This window comes from Rhinatrema bivittatum, chromosome 8 (genome assembly GCF_901001135.1).
Source record: "Rhinatrema bivittatum chromosome 8, aRhiBiv1.1, whole genome shotgun sequence".
Classification (NCBI taxonomy): Eukaryota; Metazoa; Chordata; class Amphibia; order Gymnophiona; family Rhinatrematidae; genus Rhinatrema; species Rhinatrema bivittatum.
Genome location: NC_042622.1, coordinates 86,346,147 through 86,366,344, shown reverse-complemented (window position 1 = coordinate 86,366,344; position 20,198 = coordinate 86,346,147). Strand labels below are relative to the sequence as shown.

Genomic DNA, 20,198 nt, shown 5'->3' with positions numbered 1-20,198 from the left:
TCTGGATTTCCTGCAGGAGGGGCTTCAGAAGGGTCTCTCCCTCAGCTCCATCAAGGTTCAGGTGGCTGCGCTGTCTTGCTATGGTCCCAGGAGGGATGGCAAGACCATTGCCAAGCATCCAGATGTTTCTCGCTTCCTGAAAGGAGTCAAGCACATTCGTCCGCCACTGAAGTGGCCAGTGCCTTTGTGGAACCTCAATTTAGTTTTGGATTTCCTCGCGGGATCCACCTTCCGACCCCTTCGGGGCCTGTCTCTCCGTTCTCTCACTTTGAAGATGGTGTTCTTGCTGGCTGTATGTTCAGCACGCTGCATCTCGGAGCTACAGGCACTGTCTTGCCGGGATCCTTTTCTCAGACTCACTCCTGAGGCTATCCATCTTCTCACAGTTCCATCCTTCTTGCCTAAGGTAGTCTCACGATTTCACCTCAACCAGACCATATCCTTGCCAACTACGGCAGGCCTGAAGAAATCAGAAGAAGGGCGTTTGCTACGCCATCTCGACATTGGCAGATTGCTGCCCAGATATCTGGAAATGACAGAAACAGTTCGAAAGACTGACCATCTGTTCGTCCTTCACAGCGGGAAGAAACAAGGAAAAGCGGCCTCTCGGCCCACCATCGCCCGCTGGATTAAAGAAGTTATCAGAGCAGCTTACGTGGAGGCCGGGAAGTCTCCGCCTCTACAGGTCAAGGCTCATTCTACCAGAGCCCAAGCAGCATCTTGGGCGGAATCTAGGATGCTGTCGCCTGCAGAAATATGTAAAGCGGCGACGTGGTCCTCCCTCCACACCTTCTCCAGGTTCTACCGTCTGGATGTCCAGGCCAGGGAGGACACAGCATTCGCAAGGGCAGTTTTACACGGTCCTCAGGCAGCCTCCCGCCCAGTCCGGGAGTAAAGCTTTTGTACATCCCATTTGTTCTGAGTCCATCTGGCTACACGACAGGAAATGTTGAGATTACTTACCTGATAATCTCGTTTTCCTTAGTGTAGACAGATGGACTCAGCATCCCACCCAGCTGCCTGTATACATTGGTTTCACCGATTCAAGGTAAGCCTTATCACTTCTTACATGAGTGCGTCCACTCTGCCAGGTGTCGACGCCTTCCGGTTGGGAATGCTGGCGGTCTCCAGCTACTATCAATCGGTCAGGGGAATCCTGTTTTCACTATTTCATTGAGCGTCAGTACACATTTATCCATAACAGCTTTTGCAAGGAAGATTACTGAAGAGCTTCACTTCCTGTGGGGGTTTATGTACCCGTGCTGACGTCAGATCCGTCTCCAACTGCTAGCACGAGCACACTATACCCATTTGTTCTGAGTCCATCTGTCTACACTAAGGAAAGCGAGATTATCAGGTAAGTAATCTCAACATTGCTCTGCTTGATGAGCTATTTGCTCAGGGATGCACTGCTGATGACCTTACACATTTGATCTGACTGCAACCCCAGGGCTGGTAGCTATACTCCAGGTAGAGGACATTAATGCCCCAGAAAGGGTAGGATCAGCAATTTTCTTGTGTGTAAATCCCCTATATGTGAGGAGCTGTGTGGTAGCCCTTAGGTTGGAATCAGTTGCATTGTGTGTTTGAGCAATAGGGGATCAGGACAAGAGGTTATAAACACACAATCTATGTCTTTGTGTTTGGCAGTTTACATTTTCTAAAAAGGAAACTAATGATAAGAACCATTTTTATTTCAGAAGGATACACCAGGGCTTACAACTATAGAAAAACTTCCTAAAATACAAAATTTCTAACAGTTTTCATGAAGTGAAAGCATAGAAAGAAAGATTAACAGACAAAAAAAGAATATAAGGTGATACCTTTTTATTGGGCTAACTTAATACATTTCTTGACTGACCTTACCTCAGATCCAACTGATAATTTTTATGCATATGTTCTATGACCCAGTCCATCCCTAAGAAGCATATCAATCTTTTTTTTTTGACCCAGGTGACAGATCATGCAACAACAGCTCTGCTGCATTACCAGCTACCCCAGATGCCTGATGTGGTGGTCCGGTCCTTTATGGTAAGTATAGTCTTTGGAAGCGATTCAGGTAGCATCCTGCCAAATTCTCTTTTTCTTAGGGTTTTAACAGTGGTTCCCAACCTGGAGTCCGCGAAACCATCCCAGGGGGGTCCTCCAGAAAGGATGCAATAAAGTTTAGCTAGGAAGGAAATTAGCACGCTGCCGTCTGAGGAAAGCAGAGGAAAGTTGGGTTATCACAGGGTAATAAATATTTCCCACCACTGCCACCTACTCTGCCACTGGCCCGACAGAGAGAGAGGAGAGGAAAGCTATACCACCGTGAGGAATGAAGGAAGACTTGGAAGATAGAGGGAGACAGGAATCCATGACTGACCTGGTTAAGGGAAGTGAGAGTGGATGGCGGTTTATCAAGGGGGAGAGAAGGAGAGGACCCCCAGGAATCATATTGGATAGAAGTAGAGAGAGAAGGATAGAGGACCACCATGGTCCAGGAGGGAAGAAAAGAGGACCAGGGATCGAGGAGGACAAGACAACAGCCAGGTTTGGATATGACATTAAACACAAAAGTTATTTAGGGGGAAACAGAAACAAACATGGAGTCTTCTTCCGTTTGAAAAGCAAGCTATTGTTTTGCTTTTTCTAAAATCTAAATTATTTTGTGACTGTTATTTTCTTTAGGTGTTTGTAAGAATCGTAAAAGATAATAAAGTATAAAAGAAAAGCAGGTTAAAAGGGTATCAGTTTTCAGGGAGGGTATGTTTCAAAACTTTTTATGTGGGTAAAACCTGTTTACTCTTCTGAAAGGCCCTTTGAAAATTGCTATTGCCCACAACTGAGAGTAAAAGTACCTGCGCTGTGAACAGCATGCATGCTTTTTAACTGCAGAGAAAAAAAGGAGCAGGGCTTGGTGGGGGGAAGGAAAGGACATGCAGAGATTTCATTTTGAAATCCTCGTACATACTGCACACATGTATTTTGCGCCTACTCCAAAGCAGACCAAAAACATGCAGAAACAGAAATAAGTTTTCAAAAAGGAAACTTTGCTGACAGTTTCCCTTTGAAAATTAGATTGCAGGTCTCCAGGTACTGGTGCTGTTTTTCTGCCGGATTGAACCAAGTTGCCAACCTGGAACTTTTTTTAAACTTGTTTCCTTTGCTCCATTGCGGATAGATTGGAAGATCAAATGGCCTCCACCTTCAATTATGAGGACAGTTTCTAAATAGTTTTTGAAATTGCCCTCCCTATGTATTCTATTTAGATCAAAAATTGAATACATTATGAATGATTCTGGAGTGCATATCATTAATTTCTTTTGTTTTGGCATGCAAAAATTAAAGAGAAGTGTGTGGGGGGGGGGGGGAGTTTACAACTTAATTACTAGTGTTAACTGCCTAACAGTTAAAGCAATAATTAAGAAAAAAAAATTATTGCTTTGAGGGGGAGGGGGGTCTGCAGACCTTTTTGAAGATGAAAAGGGGTCCATAGTCACTGAAAAGTTGGGAACCCCTGGCATAGAGGAAGTATGGTCTGGAGGTTAGAACATTTTATTTTGAATGAGTTTGTCATTTGTTCACAAGAAAATGTCTATTTAAGTAAAGAAGACCATTTTTCTTTAGAACAAGTTATAGCAAGTACATAATTACATATAAGCAAACATGGCCTTGCACATGACTCTTAATAGCATATGGCTAAAGCTTCACTAAGATTTTTCTCCCATTTTGTGCCTATGGGGAAAAACTGCTCCTGTTTCCAAAGCCATCAAGTGTTTTACCGCTACTGCCAGAATCCTTAAACTTTGCTGTGCTCAGTATTCACAGTTCATATCTGCAGGGTTGTTTTCTAATCCATCAGCATGTATGGAGGACCATCGAAGCTTTCAGCTGCCTCCTCACGTCTTTCTTTCATCAAAAGTCTTTCCTTAAAACAGTTGAACCTCTTACCCGTAAAGAATAAAATAAAATAAATCCACATTAAAAGCTGCTAGCATGCCCAGCTCTTAGCTTACTTCATTCCTTTCTCAGGGGCTCAGCCTGAACTGAACGTCTTCAACTGCAAATCAGTTTTGACAGGTGGAAGCAGTTCCTACCAAACTGAGCCATGTTTTTGCCAGCGCCTGATAGGAAATGTGAAGAGAACTAGTGCAAGTACATTTGCCTAAGCTATGGGCCTGCCTTATTGATCTTCTGAAAACTGGAAACACAGCATGAGTCAATTGTTCATTGTTGTGTCGGTTTGCATGTTCTTTCACATGTCAGGTATGCAATCCATCTGACACCGAGAAGACTGTCTTTCTCAGATGAGGTGCACTCTTGCTGCCCTTTCTTCAGTTTTTAAAAGTGTACAGTTTGCAGTAATGTATGTATTTTGTTTATATGTAACATCTGACAGGATCAGCTGCCCATATTATAAATGAAGCTCTTCCTGTTAAAGCTACAGAGCCTCTTGTCTTTGTTTCCTATAAAGCCCCACACAGATTTGGCTGTCTTGGAAAATAGCTATTGACAGCTTAAGGCTTGCTACTGTTGAGAAGGATCTTGATGAAGATGGAAAGATTTGCATCAATACATACAGCTGACCCTTTCTTGAGAGAGCAGTTCTTTGGTATTGACTATATTCAGTAAGACTTTCAATGACCAGATTCATGCGCATCTCTCAGAGAGTAAATCAGCTTTTCAGTTCACTGTCTCCTTGAGGTTTGGCTTGAATTACTTCCTTCTACAGTGTCATGCGTCATTCTTTGGAGCATTTTCTCATGTAAACTGTAATATTTGTAGAGGAGACTGAGCAATGTAGTTCTCTATCATTTGGGCAATGAGCCATGCTGATATTCTGTATGATGACTTTGGATGTTCAGGGCAGTACAGAAATATTTTGCATATTGTGGACAAGCAATAATAAATTGAAAAATGGTTGAGGTAGGACAAGTTTGAAATTTATGAGCAGTAATAAGAAATAAGGGCTGCAGCCTTTGTTGGCAGGTTACTGTCCATTCACTCACCCGAATTAGAGAAACATAATTGAAGCCTTATGCTCACAAGTTATAACCATCAGGGAAACGTTTCTAGATAAAAACTGCATTTTACATGCTTTGTCTTGGGGGGGAGGGGGCAGAAGGGATTGCCACTTTAGGGGTTTAATTTAGTTTATTTGTCTTTTAAGTACCTGCAGATCCAACACAAGATCAATGCAGTCTCCTGTTGGCACTGAAGTAGTCAGACTTGGATAATTTGTTCTTTTCAGTGCTTGACAAAGTGACCCTGCCGATTGTGATGGCATATCTGTGTTACTGTAGCCAGATAGAATTATTGATATGGCAATAATTGTCTCAGGCTCTGCTCTGGAGTGGAGGAGTAGTCTAGTGGTTAGAGCAGCGGCTACGAACCAGGTAAACCAGTGCTCCAATCCCACTGCTGCTCCTTGTGACCTTGGACAAGTTACTTCACCCTCCATTCCCTCAAGTACAATTTAGATTGTGAGCCCTCTGAGGATAGACAAATATCTACAGTACCTGAATGTAGTCTTTTTTGTAGTGCCTGAAAAAGCAGAATATAAATCAAATAAATAAATATGGATATCGTACCACTTCTTGAGTGTTGGAGTTGCTCAGTCTTAGACCTTGTGCTTCTTAGTCCATGCTAGGCTTGTTGCAATGACCAGAGATCTGTATGGCAGGGATGGGCAACTCTGATCCTCAAGGGACTTCAGGATAATCCCTAATGAATATGCATATGAAAAATTTGCATGCACACTGCCTCACTTGTATGCAGATCTATTTCATGCATATTCATTAGGGTTACCCTAAAAATCAGACTGATTTGTGGCCCCCAAGGACTGGAATTGCCCACCCTTACTATATGGTATGTAATTATAGGGGATAATTTTTTAAGTCATGTATGCGCATAAATAGTTGTGTTAAAAATAACACAGGGCTGAGTAAGTGTAAAAGTACACACATAAGCAGGTTATGCAAGAACTTCCATGCAAACTGAGCAATGGCAGCATTGAGGCAGAGATAGCACTTTCACTTTTGCTTTTTTATTTTAAAAAGTATGCGCGTTATTTATGCCCTCTGAAGAGGAGGTGTATATGTGAGAGAATGTGTGCGTGTACTCTGCCATTGACCTGAGTATTTCAAAGGAGAAATTGCTACTTACCTGATAATTTCCTTTCCTCTAAGAAAGGCAGGCCAGTCCACACCAGTGGGTTTTGCACTCCTACCAGTAGATGGAGTCTGAGTAAAGCTGACTTGCTGACGTCACTGACATATAGCCCTGCCCCAACATCAGCCTGCCAGTATTCTCTGGAAAAGCCAAACTGTGGATAACCTGATTATACTTGAATATGACTATTAACAGTCAACCACACATGCTTCCAGCCAATTGGGAACACTGAGCTCAGCCAAAAGAATTTAATATGCACTAATCTTAGGGACCGGTTATGTCACTTACCAATCCTTCAAACGAATAAACAGAAATTGCACTCTTCATCATCCGCATTTAAGGGATGAACTAAAAGCAAGTATACAGCCCAGGGCGGGTTGTGGATTAGAGGAAAGGAAATTATCAGGTAATAGTAATTTCTCCTTTCTCTACACTCAGGCAGGCAAATCCTCACCAGTGGGTTGTCCCAAAGTTACTCCTGAAATGGGGAGGAGGCTGCCTGTGGTCCCGTCAACACCGCATGTGTGAAGGCCACCTTTATTTCCATGCGCAAATACATGCACAAATATAAGCCACGGTCTTACTCGCGAAAGTACCTGTGCATGTGCGCCCCTATGTCAGTACACCACCGTGTGGCGAGAATGCGCACACATGCCTGCACGCGGGAAAAGTCGCTGCTGCGGCCTGCCACACAGCTAACAGAACTGAGCCTGAAGAGCAGGGCCTAGCTAAAGGCTGCTCAATCCCCCGAACCCAAGCCACCTCCACTCTACACTAACTCCCCAGAGAAGTGAGATTGAAAGGCGGGGTAAGAGACGAAGAGCAAGAAAACACCAAGGGAAGTTGACCCATTAAGGAAAAACAGAAGGGGACTAAAACTTCCCTACGCTCTATTTTTTTTTCCTTTACCTGAGCTCATAAGAACATAAGACAATGCCATACTGGGTCAGACCAAGGGTCCATCAAGCCCAACATCCTGTTTCCAACAGTGGCCAATCCAGGCCATAAGAACCTGGCAAGTACCCAAAAACTAAGTCTATTCCATGTTACCATTGCTAATGGCAGTGGCTATTCTCTAAGTGAACCTAATAGCAGGTAATGGACTTCTCCTCCAAGAACTGGCTGAGAGCGCTCTCAGGGTACCGGCTATGGGGGGAGAGGGCACAAGCCTTCACAGCCGAGCACTCCATCATCCTCTAACCACTTTTTTTTTTTTTGTCTATGCCTGCCAGGTTCCCAGACTTAAAACGCTCAACTGAGAGAGGTGACCAAAAGGGTGTCACCTCAGGGAGCTCAAGCGACACGCTGAAATCTTCTTTCTCTTCCTATGTTCTCCCCAGTAGGGAGATGAATGTCCATCATCTGCTGGAGATGGAGAATGCTGGCAGGCTGATGTCAGTGACATCAGTGAAGTCAGCTTTACTCTTTCTCCATCTGCTGGTAGAAGTGCATAACCCACTAGTGTGGATTGGCCTGCCCGTGTGCAGAGGAAGCAAACTTACATTTGGCAAGCTGTTTGAAAATTACCTTCATAAAGTACCAAGTCAAATCATTCAATTGAGTAAACATTCCATGCTCTTATTCTGTGTGTAATGTGCTCTCATGCAATTGAATAATAGGTGATGAAAGGGGTGACTTTAAAACAGTATGTTAATTTAAACATTAGAATGCATCTGTTAATATATTCCAATCATTGGATGGTTCCTAATAAGTTAATATAAGCCCTTATAGATACTGGAGAGCAAACTTATTTCTTTAGTTCAAGTATATCAGGCAGATATCCTAAAATCATATGAGGTGGCCCATTTCTACTGTATTTCTAAGGGAGGAAATGCATACTCTGGTGCTTTCCACATTTGAGTATTGCAACTCACTATATTTGGGTTTGCCTTACTCTGCTTTGTGAGCTATGCAGTTAGTGCAGAACACTGTGGCGTGCTTAATCTCTGGGACTCCTATTAGAAACCACATCATGCCTGTTCTGGACAAATTGTATTGGCTGTCAATTACATGGCATATTAGATTCAAAACTTTACTGTTAGCTTTTAAGGGCTTTGAAAGGCTTAGGACCTTCCATATTTAACGCTACCTTGAAAATGTATCAGCCTACTAGGACCCTTTGGTCAGAATCTCAAAACCTACTTTGTGTGCCTTCTTTTAAACTGATCAGATTGGATGAAACATGAGAATATATTTTCTGTGTTAAAAGACCATAAAGTTGGAATATTTTGCTAGGACACATCAAAGCTGAACCAAGTCTCTTAAAATTTAAGGAAATAATGACTAATCAGACCAAGGAGAGCCTCTAATGATCTGTTATCTTATGTTATCAGGTTAAATGATGGTACTGTAATAGGTTTTTGCAGAGCCAATTTTTAGACAATTTTCTAATGAGCCATGGTGTTCGTGTTTCATGTTTTATGTTTTAAGTGATTTCCTGGCATGTTTTTATTATGTTTTATCAGTTAGTTACAATTTTATGTTTTGCAATTTAGCTTTTTATGGATGTTTAATTGTTAACCTTAGACATGCTGATAGGCATAAATGTTGCCTTACCTTTAGACAGATCAGCCAAACTCTCCTGTATGCCCTTATTCCTCATATTTCTCATGGAAATCTATCCCCAGGATCTATTGTGATTAATATAATGAAACCATCATAGCTGATTTCGCCCAGTAGCTCTTGTGAAACCAATCACTTATGCAACATAGTTCTAATCATAGGTCTCTGTATGTCCAATATTGTTATATTTTCATTTACAAGTAAAAACAACTGCCACATAAAAACTTATCTTAATGCAAAGAGGTAGCACATCCAGACACCAGATGCTCATCTGCGTTGAGATACTGGTCCCAAATCTCTGATTCTGGGGAATATTCCTCCTCTCACTGTGAAGGTCCTTATTTCTGAAATAGAAAAGACATCTGCTATAAAGTCACTGGAAAATGTAAATCACCCAGTGAACTCGCATGTTCTACATTCCACTGCATTCTTATGTCACAGAGCCTCCAATCAATCACTTCATTTAATCCTTTAGGTGCCAACGTGCCCAACATGAAATTCCAAAGTAATTCCCATTTATTAAATTTCAACTTTCTATTGCCCCCCCCCCCCTCAGATATCATCAGGGGACATGATCAGTAACAGTCCATCTAAGGTCATAATGGTGGTGCTGGCAATGCACTACTATTGGAAATTGGACTTTCAAAGTATGGACACAGCTACAGAGTTCTATAAGTCTAGTCCTGATTTTGTGTTTAGTATGCCCAATGTACACCATCAGACATGGACATACTATAGCATATATAACAAAAGTAGACAAAAAAAACCTTGTTTCATATCTTCATTTCACTTGATAATAAGTGATAGGATATATCCACAATTGTCCTGTAATTGTTAGATCACACGTCACATGCTCCACAGCAATTATGATGACCAATTAGCTGTTTTATTTGTAATTGAAAATATAAAAATATTGGACATGCAGAGACCTATAATTAGAATTATGCCACATAAATGATTAGTTTCACAAGAGCTACTGGATGACTCAACTATGATGGGTCCTGAGGATAGATTTCTTGAATTTTGATACCATACTGGATTAATTGCTATGGATGATCAAATAAACCCAGTTATTAAGGATGGGCTTAGCTTATTTCCCACTCTAAAACTCCATTTATTTGGTCAAGTGCTTTTTTCGGTTCTTGGTATACCCTAGACATTATTCCAGATCTTAAATATGTAATATTACTTTCTATATGTTGCTGAATGCCTAGTTCTAGCTGTTTCTTTGCTACTGCAAAGACTCACTGTTTCCAAAGTGAGTAAGAAAGACAGGAAGGATCCACACAAACTGAAAAATCAGCTCTTTCTGACCTTGTAGTTTTCCACATGCTTCTGTTGGTATAAAATCAGTGTATGTCTTGCTTGGGCCTAAGCCAAGGGCTGTCTTCTGTCTTTGGGATGATTTAATCTGACAGGAAGGATGACATTAGGGGTGTCAGATTCTGTTTCTTTCATTTCTCTTTGCTTTTCTCTTTCTAGACCTGGTTAAGAAGTTATATCAAGCTGTTCCAGGCTCCATGCCAGCGCTGCGGAAAGTTTCTGCAGGATGGCCTTCCCCCTACATGGAGAGATTTCCGTACGCTGGAGGCCTTTCATGACACTTGCAGACAGTAGGCAGCCTTTGCCAAGGTTTGGTCAGTGCTTACTCTCAATGGATTTAAAATCTGGATTGGGCACATAGAAACAGACTCTGAATGGAATTGATGACTCAGCCCTCAAGAGATTACCTTTTCTTAAAGTTGTCATTGTACTGTGGAACAACCAAGAGCTATTGCACCTCCAGGCAATGAAAGGCTACATGCCACCTTTGGATATGTTTGTGTATGTTGCAATAGGACTTGTTTGCCATTTGCAGCTCACATATAAGAGAAAAGCTGAAAAAATGTTATAAATCATTTCTGGAACAGCAGCCAGTCAGACCTCTTGGTTCTCCCAATATTCTGAAGATTGTTTTTCTCCATCACGGGTATATGTAAAGAGCCTGAGAAGGTAGGGAGTAAGAGTTTGGAACAGTCCATTGCAATATAGGAATGTTGTATTTTTACTTAATAAATGCAGCAGTATGAAAGTCAGTACACATGAACCTTCATCAGCAGGTATTTAGACCTTAGGCAAGACATGATTTACGGTACCTAGCATTTTACTATATAATGGATGGGCATATCTTTAGTCAGATGAGGTGTGTTTTTTCAGTGCTGTTGATACTTATCTAAGCTAGACAGATATCTCCTCAAACAACTGAGATAAGTATTGTAAAATAATGCCACCCACAAACTGTGGAAATTAATTTGAACTGTGATCCAAAATGAGTGTTTTTTTGAGCTGGTCAGTTTCCCATTTAAGGTAGCCAGCATTCTCCACATGATTTGGTCAGGCAGCCTCAGTAATATCAAAATCCACTCATTAGCACCAAATCAAGTCACCTTTATTTTTGCTCAGTTTTCCTTAACAGCTCAAAGCAAAGAACAATATAATTAAAACTTAAGAATTACAATACATTAAACCCATAGACAAGACTTAATGATGTAAAAAAAAGAGTACAAAAAATACAACCCCGCTGCCTAACAAAAACTTAATGCAAATAAGACAATAAATACAGAACCATAAAATAAACACAAATAAAACCACAATAATGAAAAATCCCCTAGATAATAAACTAAAACCGAAGCAGCTGCAAAACTATAAACCCACACTAGGACCATCACCATAAAACTTAATTTATTTGATTTCTTTCTTTAAATACTTCTGTGCACATTAGATTAGATATTAGAAAACTGGGACTTGGGACTTATATGTTCTGGCCCTGACTCTGGCAAAGATTTCTTGTGTGACCTTATGTAGATCACTATCTATGTTTCCCTTCCATTCCCCAATTAGTGTAATCAGCTATAACTCATCCCTACCCTTTCAAAATCAGGTTTGCATCATAAAGGTTTCAGCCAGGATGAACAGCCATGCCTTCAACCTCCACCCCCCCCCACCCCCACCCCCCCAAAAAAGAAAAACAAAAAACAAACCTGAAGTGTGGTGGGATTAAGGTGCAATAATTATACTGATAAATGGCATTGGCCAGCCATAGCTGGTACACTTTCAGAATCCTGGGGTGTTGTTTTTAACCATTCCATAAACTTTTGTTTTATGGGCTTTTTACTTTACATCATAATTAACAGTATTTGTGCAGAAAGTACTGCTGTTAGCTTTTTTTTTTTTTTTTTTTTTTTTTAAATCTTAGATTGTTTTCATGTAGCGGCTGTCAAAGCTTTGGATTAAAAATAAAACCTGTTTAGCAATATTTTCTTTGCAAGGAATTGAGATGTGCTTATTAGAGTCAGAACAGACCGCATGGCTGGTAAACAAAGACATTTCAAAGGGAAAGGGCCACACAGAGGGGGGAGCTTCCGCTTAAAGTCGTGGAAACAGATGTTTTCTTTGAATAAAACTAAAACAAACAAAGACTTGAGATTTTGTGTGCATTGCAAAGTTGGAGAATATGTAACCAGGAATTTATCTTGTGGTAGTTTTGACAACTGTAGCATGATTTAGGGTAAAGGATAGGTAGGGCTGGACTTCTACATGGTAGGTATGAAGAGTATTAGCTACAATTTAAAACTTTGGCATCTAATAACAGAAAAGAAAAAGGCTGGATCTCAGGGAGGAGTCATGGTTGCGGTGCTGGCTTAGCCTGTTGGGTGGTTTATTTTCATGAGATAAAAAATAATGTAGAGGCAGAGCCTGCTGCCGTAGTGCATCATGGTCTGATTTTCCATGGAAAGTTGGATCTATTGAATCACATCTTTGATATGTGTTGATTTGGGGAATGAGTAAAGCAGAAGATTGCTGATTGTTCTCTGTTCCATGGACAGAAATCTAACCCCCGTGAAGCAGCAAATAAAAGCAGCAGCGGGCATTTAAAAATAAGCCTGGTTTTAATATCATCCAAACGAATGGGAATTTGTGGACTTTGGGAGTGAGATGTTGGGTGATGATTTTCCCCTCAAATCATCCATTTTTTTTATTTTATTTATTTATACATTTTAGAGTTACAAATTATTAGAATTATCACATTCACATATTGAATTTCCATAACTTCTTCTCAACAATTCTTTTTCATTATATCACAAATGAGAATCATCATTATTAGGAATAACTCACCATTGTTGAATAGGAATAACTATCCCTTTCTAACAAATTCCAAAAGAATAACTTTACATCTGAGAAATATAAGACATATTCTATTTAGGGGTTAATATAGAAAAAAATTTTTCCACATATTAGAAAAGCTTAAATATACAGCTAGTTTACTTTTTTAAACCTGAACATTAGGGTCTATCGGGGATGAAGTTAGTGGTTCACGTGCTTCAACAAATTGGCGTAATAAATCTACCTGAGCAAAACTAAACATTTCAGTTCCTCTCTTTATAATACATCGGCATGGATATTTTAGCAAAAAGGAAAAACCTAAAGATATAATCCTTTGTCTAAATTCCAAAAATTCACGCCTCCTTACACGTGTAACTGGAGCTAGATCCGGAAAAATCTTTACATTTAATCCACAATAAGTAATTGGAAATTTTTGAAAATAAACTTTCATCAGTTTACTTATATCTGACAATGTAATGAAAGAAACAATCAATGTATCACTACTTAATACTTGTAAGGCGGAACTTTCCAAAAAACTAGTGAGATTTGTTGGAATTGTTACAGCAGGAGCAGAATTTCTTTTTACAAAGAAACATGTATTTATAGAGAGCTCATTTTTATTACTATTCAAAAAACCAAGAATTTCTGCAAGAAACCTTTTCAATGAAACAAAAGGTATCTCACCAGCAATTTTTGGAAAGTTAACCATCCTTACATTTAGATGTCTAATATTATTTTCAATTGTTTCTAAACGTCTAGAACACAACATTTGATCTTTTACAATCATAGTATTCAAACTTTTTAAAGATTTTATATTTTCTTCAGCCTCTCCCATTCTAACTACAACCTCAGACGTTTGCTGTTGTATCCCCATTAACTGTTGCTGTGAATTTGAGGCAACTGAATCTAGCTTTCCCTCTAATCTGTTCACAACAGCACTTAAACCATTCACTAAATCCCATAGCGACCCCAAAGTTACCGTCTCTGGCCTCGTACTTCTAGGCCGCACATCTCCTGAATTTCCGGGATGAGGGGATTGCTGTTGTTGCTCTGCCGAAGCAGGTTCTTCCTCCTCATCCTCTGAATCCAGTTCGGAGGTTGCTCCTCCTTTAGCCAACAAACATTCAACCTTTTCGGTAGAAGTTGCTGCTGCAGCTCCGTTGGCGCCACGTTGGGCAGGAGGCGGTCGCAAATCAGGGCTTAAAGAGGCCTCTTCCTGGGGGGTCACCCGTTCCCCTTCCTGAGTGCCCCCAATGGATTCCTCGGTCTTCTCTTTTGCTAGCTGGGTCATAAAACTGTCAATCTCTAATTGAAGAAGGGAAGGTAAGGGTTCAAGAGGAAACACCCTCACCTTACCTTTTCTTTTAGGAGGCATTTCAGGAAACTTATGAGGTTGACAGTTAATTTAAGCGTCTTTAATGTCAATTTCTCAGTATCTAGAGGCAGGATTTCAGGGCTTTCCCCTTCAGTCCGCCCTAAGTCCGGACTAAGCCGGACGAAGCCGTGCGCACCCCTTGGGTGCGCACGGCTTTGGTGACGCGCCGGCGGCGGTGGTGCGCCGCAGGAGTGGCGTTCTTATGCCACAGTGCTCCTCCCACTCACATCCAGGCTCGGGGAGGGATGGTGGTCCGGCCCTGAATCGGGGCCCAGCAATCCGGTCTCACAGCGTCTCCACTCAGTGCGGCGTTCTTATGCCACAGTGCTCCTCCCACTCACATCCGGGCTCGGGGAGGGATGGTGGTCCGGCCCTGAATCGGGGCCCAGCAATCCGGTCTCACAGCGTCTCCGCTCAGTGCGGCGTTCTTATGCCACAGTGCTCCTCCCACTCACATCCGGGCTCGGGGAGGGATGGTGGTCCGGCCCTGAATCGGGGCCCAGCAATCCGGTCTCACAGCGTCTCCGCTCAGTGCGGCGTTCTTATGCCACAGTGCTCCTCCCACTCACATCCGGGCTCGGGGAGGGATGGTGGTCCGGCCCTGAATCGGGGCCCAGCAATCCGGTCTCACAGCGTCTCCGCTCAGTGCGGCGTTCTTATGCCACAGTGCTCCTCCCACTCACATCCGGGCTCGGGGAGGGATGGTGGTCCGGCCCTGAATCGGGGCCCAGCAATCCGGTCTCACAGCGTCTCCGCTCAGTGCGGCGTTCTTATGCCACAGTGCTCCTCCCACTCACATCCGGGCTCGGGGAGAGATGGTGGTCCGGCCCTGAATCGGGGCCCAGCAATCCGGTCTCACAGCGTCTCCGCTCAGTGCGGCGTTCTTATGCCACAGTGCTCCTCCCACTCACATCCGGGCTCGGGGAGGGATGGTGGTCCGGCCCTGAATCGGGGCCCAGCAATCCGGTCTCACAGCGTCTCCGCTCAGTGCGGCGTTCTTATGCCACAGTGCTCCTCCCACTCACATCCGGGCTCGGGGAGGGATGGTGGTCCGGCCCTGAATCGGGGCCCAGCAATCCGGTCTCACAGCGTCTCCGCTCAGTGCGGCGTTCTTATGCCACAGTGCTCCTCCCACTCACATCCGGGCTCGGGGAGGGATGGTGGTCCGGCCCTGAATCGGGGCCCAGCAATCCGGTCTCACCCAAATCATCCATTTGTTCTTGGTTAGAGGGTATTGTACTACTTGAGAAATTTGAAATGTGTTCCTCCTTTATTTTTGTTTTTCATTTTGAAATTGAATAAAACTTCCTTTCTCCTGACTCTGCCCCTTTCCACCATTGCTTTAGTTATCAGAAAAAAAAATATTGAGATAATTATCACATGAAATAGCTGTAGAGTACTTTCTGACTTGAAGTCTACAGTGATTGGCTTTCAATATATAACTGTAGAAATAAGAGTCAACAAACAAATTGTAGGTGAAATCTTTTAATTGAACTAACTCAATACATTGCTGACCAGCATAGTAACATAATAATTGATGGTAGACAAAGATCAATGATCCATTAAATCTGCCCAGCAAGTTGCTTATGGTAGTAACTGCCACTCCATGCTCGTTAACCCCATGCCTTCAGTTAAAGGTAATAAATGCCACTCCATGCATATTATCCCCCATGCCTTCTGATAAAAGTAGTAATTGCCGCTCTGTGCACACTACCCTCCCCAACTCATGCAGAAATGTTACACCTAACGTTAATATAGTTTACCCTAGTTCTTTATTCCTATAGCCTCAGAGGATCTGCAGTGTTTATCTCATGCCCTAGGTTTCGAGAGCTACGCTGTCTTCATCAGATCATCCTGGAGTATATAGCTAGAGTTGGATGTTCTTCTGTAAAGGCTTCTGAAAGGTCACAAGCGGATACTTTATATGAAGAGACAAATTATCTATTTTTAATATCCATAGCCCTCAATCCCACAATCATGAGAGAGGCTGCATAATATGCATCTCACAACAGAATGTAAATACTAGTTGGCTCTCTGATTAAATTGTATGATGGCATTGTGCTAAAAATGGCTGCTTCCTCTTGCCTGAGAAGCCAGCATCTATACATTATTGCAGGTTGATTGGTTCACTCACTCATCCAATCAGATTCACACCAGTGGGAAAGAGCCTATCAGCAAAACTGAGAAACAGAGTTAAAAGTAAGGGAGCAGTAACCAGGGGCGGATTCCGGATGAAGACCGGCCCGGGGATTCACCGCCCAGGCCGGCCCAGGAGATACCACGTGGTCTGCCGAGCGTGGCTCTGTCACAGCCGTGCTTGGCAGACCACGTGACTAGAGCAACCGGCCCACCGGGGGATGTCCGATTCCCCGATAGGCCAATCTGCCCCTGGCAGCAACTCAAAAAGAGAGGGCTTGCTGACTCTAGGCATACCTTTGGTGTTGCTGCTGACATCTAGTGGCCAGGAAAGAGAACTGCAGGCTTTCATTGGTGGTGGTGGTGCTGCTGCTGATTCAGAATAGAAAGGTATATACAAAGCTTTTGCTATATATTATTTTTGCTACTATTGTGTGTTTTATTTTACTTTTCATTATATTTATGTATGTACAAAAAGGGGTTGAAGTAGCACAAGTTTACAACTAATTCAACCTGATTTTGTGCCTACTTCCACGTGTCCAATAAATGTATTTATATATGCAAATATATTTTTATGTATTGTATTTTTTAATCTTTTCCCCCTAATAGTCTTTGCCACCCTTTGCCATTCACAGGTAGCGTACCCTGGTGGCTCAGGGGACCTTTACTGGTCCAAGGGCCAGAGGGGGGCGCTTCCTTCAGTGGCACTGATTACTTGGCAGTGGAGGCCACAGTAATGGTTGCCATCTTCCCTCCCTCCTCAAGCTTGGGCATGTGCTATAGGAATAGACCTCTTATCTATGGTATTTTATATATTTCTTAAAAACAGAGCTTATTTCATGGATTACTGCCTTTTGTCTCTCTGCAGTGTTGTGTATTTTTTGCCTAAGCTGTTTATTTCCTGCTAGTATGCTGTTCTTTTTATTTATTCATTATCTTTAAAATGTATTTAATTTATAACATTAATTTCATTTATTAATTTTAATTATTTACAGTGTAGTGTGGCAAATTCTGCTTGTGCTCTATACGCAGAAAGAACTTTCCCAAGAAAATCTAAAAAGAATGGTCACTCTGTGTTTTAATTCAGAACAGTAAACTGCTTTATTTCTTACATAGTTTGTATTCTCTAAGGACAAATAGTTCATCCATCACACAGCTGGGTGACGACATCCTGATGGCGCAGAACCAGACAGCTTCTTCCAGAGTTTTTCAGTAACTTCTTCATATATTTTGAGCATGTGCAGTAGTTCCCACACGTCTTCAACATGCCTCTACGAGAGAACTATTGCTGAACTACATTATGGCTAAGTAACTTTGTTTTCTCCAAGGACAAAAAGAATGGAAGTCCTCACAAATGGGTGACATCAAAAGGAGCTTCTAGAAGCTTTGGACATGCCCCACTGAGCATGTGCAGCCCTGACTACGCTCTTGCATCCCATGCAGGGCCCCCTCAGTCTCATTTTGTCCATGGAGCCTGCAGGTTGCGGTTCATCTCTCGCGCTTTCTCACAGCTGCTGCAGTGAAAGTTTTCCCTGAGCCGCAGGAGCTGTTGTCACCAGCCCTTACAGGTTGTTTTTCATGCTCTAGTCTAATAGGTAAGTTTTTTCCTCCTGTTTGTTTCCTTATTTTTATTTTTCTGTTGGCTATGTGGTGCACTGGGGTGGCTAGGGTTGTTTTTTTTATCTAGCCTTTGAGTCATTTGTTCACCTCACTTATTTTTTGTCAGATGCTTCAGAGAGCCGGTGACTCAGATTCTGCCCCCTCTGTGTCCAGATTAGGTCTGTCAAGGCCCATGATAGATGAATGATTTTGCTTGGGGAGAGACTACAGTGTTTCTGATTGCTTCCCTCTGTGAAACTATGATGCTGAGAGAACATCGGATCATTGCGCAATGGTATGAGAGAGGTTATTCTGGCGGTGGCCATGAATTCTCCAAAAGTTCTCATGGGGAGGAGAGCTCATCCTCACTAAAGTTAATACTATTTGTCATTTTTAAAGCACTACTAGACACAAATAAGAGTCGGTCCCTCCTCCATGGAGTTTACAATCTAGTCAAGACAAACTTACATGACAAGTATGCATCTGAAAGCTCCTCATTACCTATCTTATGATTTAAAAGCAGTTTAAAACATACGTTTTTAAACTAGATTTGAATAAGGTCAGAGAGAGAGCGTAACAAACCAAATCAGGAAGTCTGTTCCAGGCATACTGCACAGCAAGATGGAAAGCACAAAGTTGCAAATTGGTGGTGGAGGAGAAGGGTACAGATAAGAGCAACTTGTCCAATGAATGGAGTTCACAAGGAAAGGTGTAGGGAGAGAGAAGATAGGTGACGAGGAGCCACAGAGTGAATGTATTTATACACGAGTAAAAGAAACTTAAACTGTACGCGAAAGCAGATGGGGAGGGCCAGTGTAGCGACTTGAGCAAAATTGAAGAAGAAAAGTCATACAGCTGAATTTTAAATATATTACAGTGGAGAATGATTTCAGTGGGAGGCCATCAAAGAGCGAGTTGCAATAGTCTAAGCGGGAGATAAGATGGTGGATGAACATTTTGGTAGCATGCTCAGAAAGGAAGGGACAGATTTTAGCAATGAAATGAAGAAAGAACTGATACACATTAGCAGTGCTTTGGATGTGCGTAGAGGAGGAGAGAGAGGCATCAAAGATGACCCCAAGATTACAGGCCAAGAGGAGTGGGAGGAAGAGTGTGCCATCCACAGAGACAGAAAAAGGGGGAAGAGAGAAATCAGGGTTTGGGAAGAAAACAAGTTCCATCTAAGGTGACAGCGGGACATCCAGATGGCAATGTCAGACAAACCAGCTAAACTTTGGGACTGGCTATGTGGTGAAATTTCTGGTGTAAAGCAGTAGGTCTGGGAATTATCACCTAAAAGTGATACCAAAAGCCATGAGAGGAGATCAGAGTGCCAAGGGAAGTGCAAATAGAAAAGAGAAGAGGACCTAGGACACAGCCTTGAAGTACACCCATAGTGGAATAGCAGTGAAGGAAGAACATTAGAGGATACAGTAAAAGTCTGATAGGAGAGGTAAGAAGAAAACCAGGATAGTACCGAGTCATCTAGGTCTTAGGCTGTCTGCATATGCCATTACAGCTCTGTGCCAAGAAAGGAGGGTTTGACAGAGGTGATAGGACAGTAAAACCTTTTGAAAAGAGTCTATATCTGATAATGGGTGAGAAAGCCAATGACCTTAAGTCCTTTTGTGTTAGTTTCAAAGTATATGATTCTAATTTCAAATGTTTTGTGTTCTTATGCACACCTAAAGTTCCCTTTAAGCACCCTGATTGTCAGGTCATTAGGGGAATGATTTTTTTTTAGAAATGTTCAACTACCGAGTAGCCTAAGACCTAACTGACTCTGTACTATTTAAACCCAATGTAACTGAACTTTGTTTTCACTGACCTGATGAAGAAAGGATAACTCTTCAAAGCTCCTTACGGATGTATTATAAGTTAGTCTAATAAAAGGTATTGCCTACAACTTGTCGACCTTTATTTCTGCAACAGTATGTAAATTTACCATATAATTGCCGCAGAATCTGGTAAAGTCTGCCAAAGAATTTTCTAGCCCTTATCCACAATCTGTCATAGGAAGCCGGGGGCCTAATGTATACCTAAATCTTTTAACTGTTCCTGACAGACTAATATCCACTTTTAGTTTGAGACATGACAGAAAGAGACTGAAGGTTACAATTGATCCGGTCATACATACTTTTGCAAAGCTGGTACAGAAAGATATAGATAAGATGCAAAGGCAAACTAAATTAAAAAAAAATTTTAATTTAACTATCCAAGAGAATAGGGC

At 42.0% G+C, this 20,198-nt stretch overlaps 1 protein-coding gene across 2 annotated transcripts in view; it reads left to right on the top strand.

The window, feature by feature from the left end:
- MED27 (mediator complex subunit 27) overlaps positions 1-11,714 on the top strand; it is a 540,635-nt gene extending 528,921 nt beyond the window's left edge. For both annotated transcript variants that reach the window (XM_029611521.1, XM_029611520.1), the window contains 2 exons: positions 1,954-2,031; positions 10,198-11,714. In XM_029611521.1, coding sequence (XP_029467381.1) covers positions 1,954-2,031; positions 10,198-10,332 — 213 coding nt within the window. In that variant the 3' untranslated portion in view covers positions 10,333-11,714. The remainder of the gene's footprint in view (positions 1-1,953; positions 2,032-10,197) is intronic.
- Positions 11,715-20,198: the final 8,484 nt, after the last annotated feature.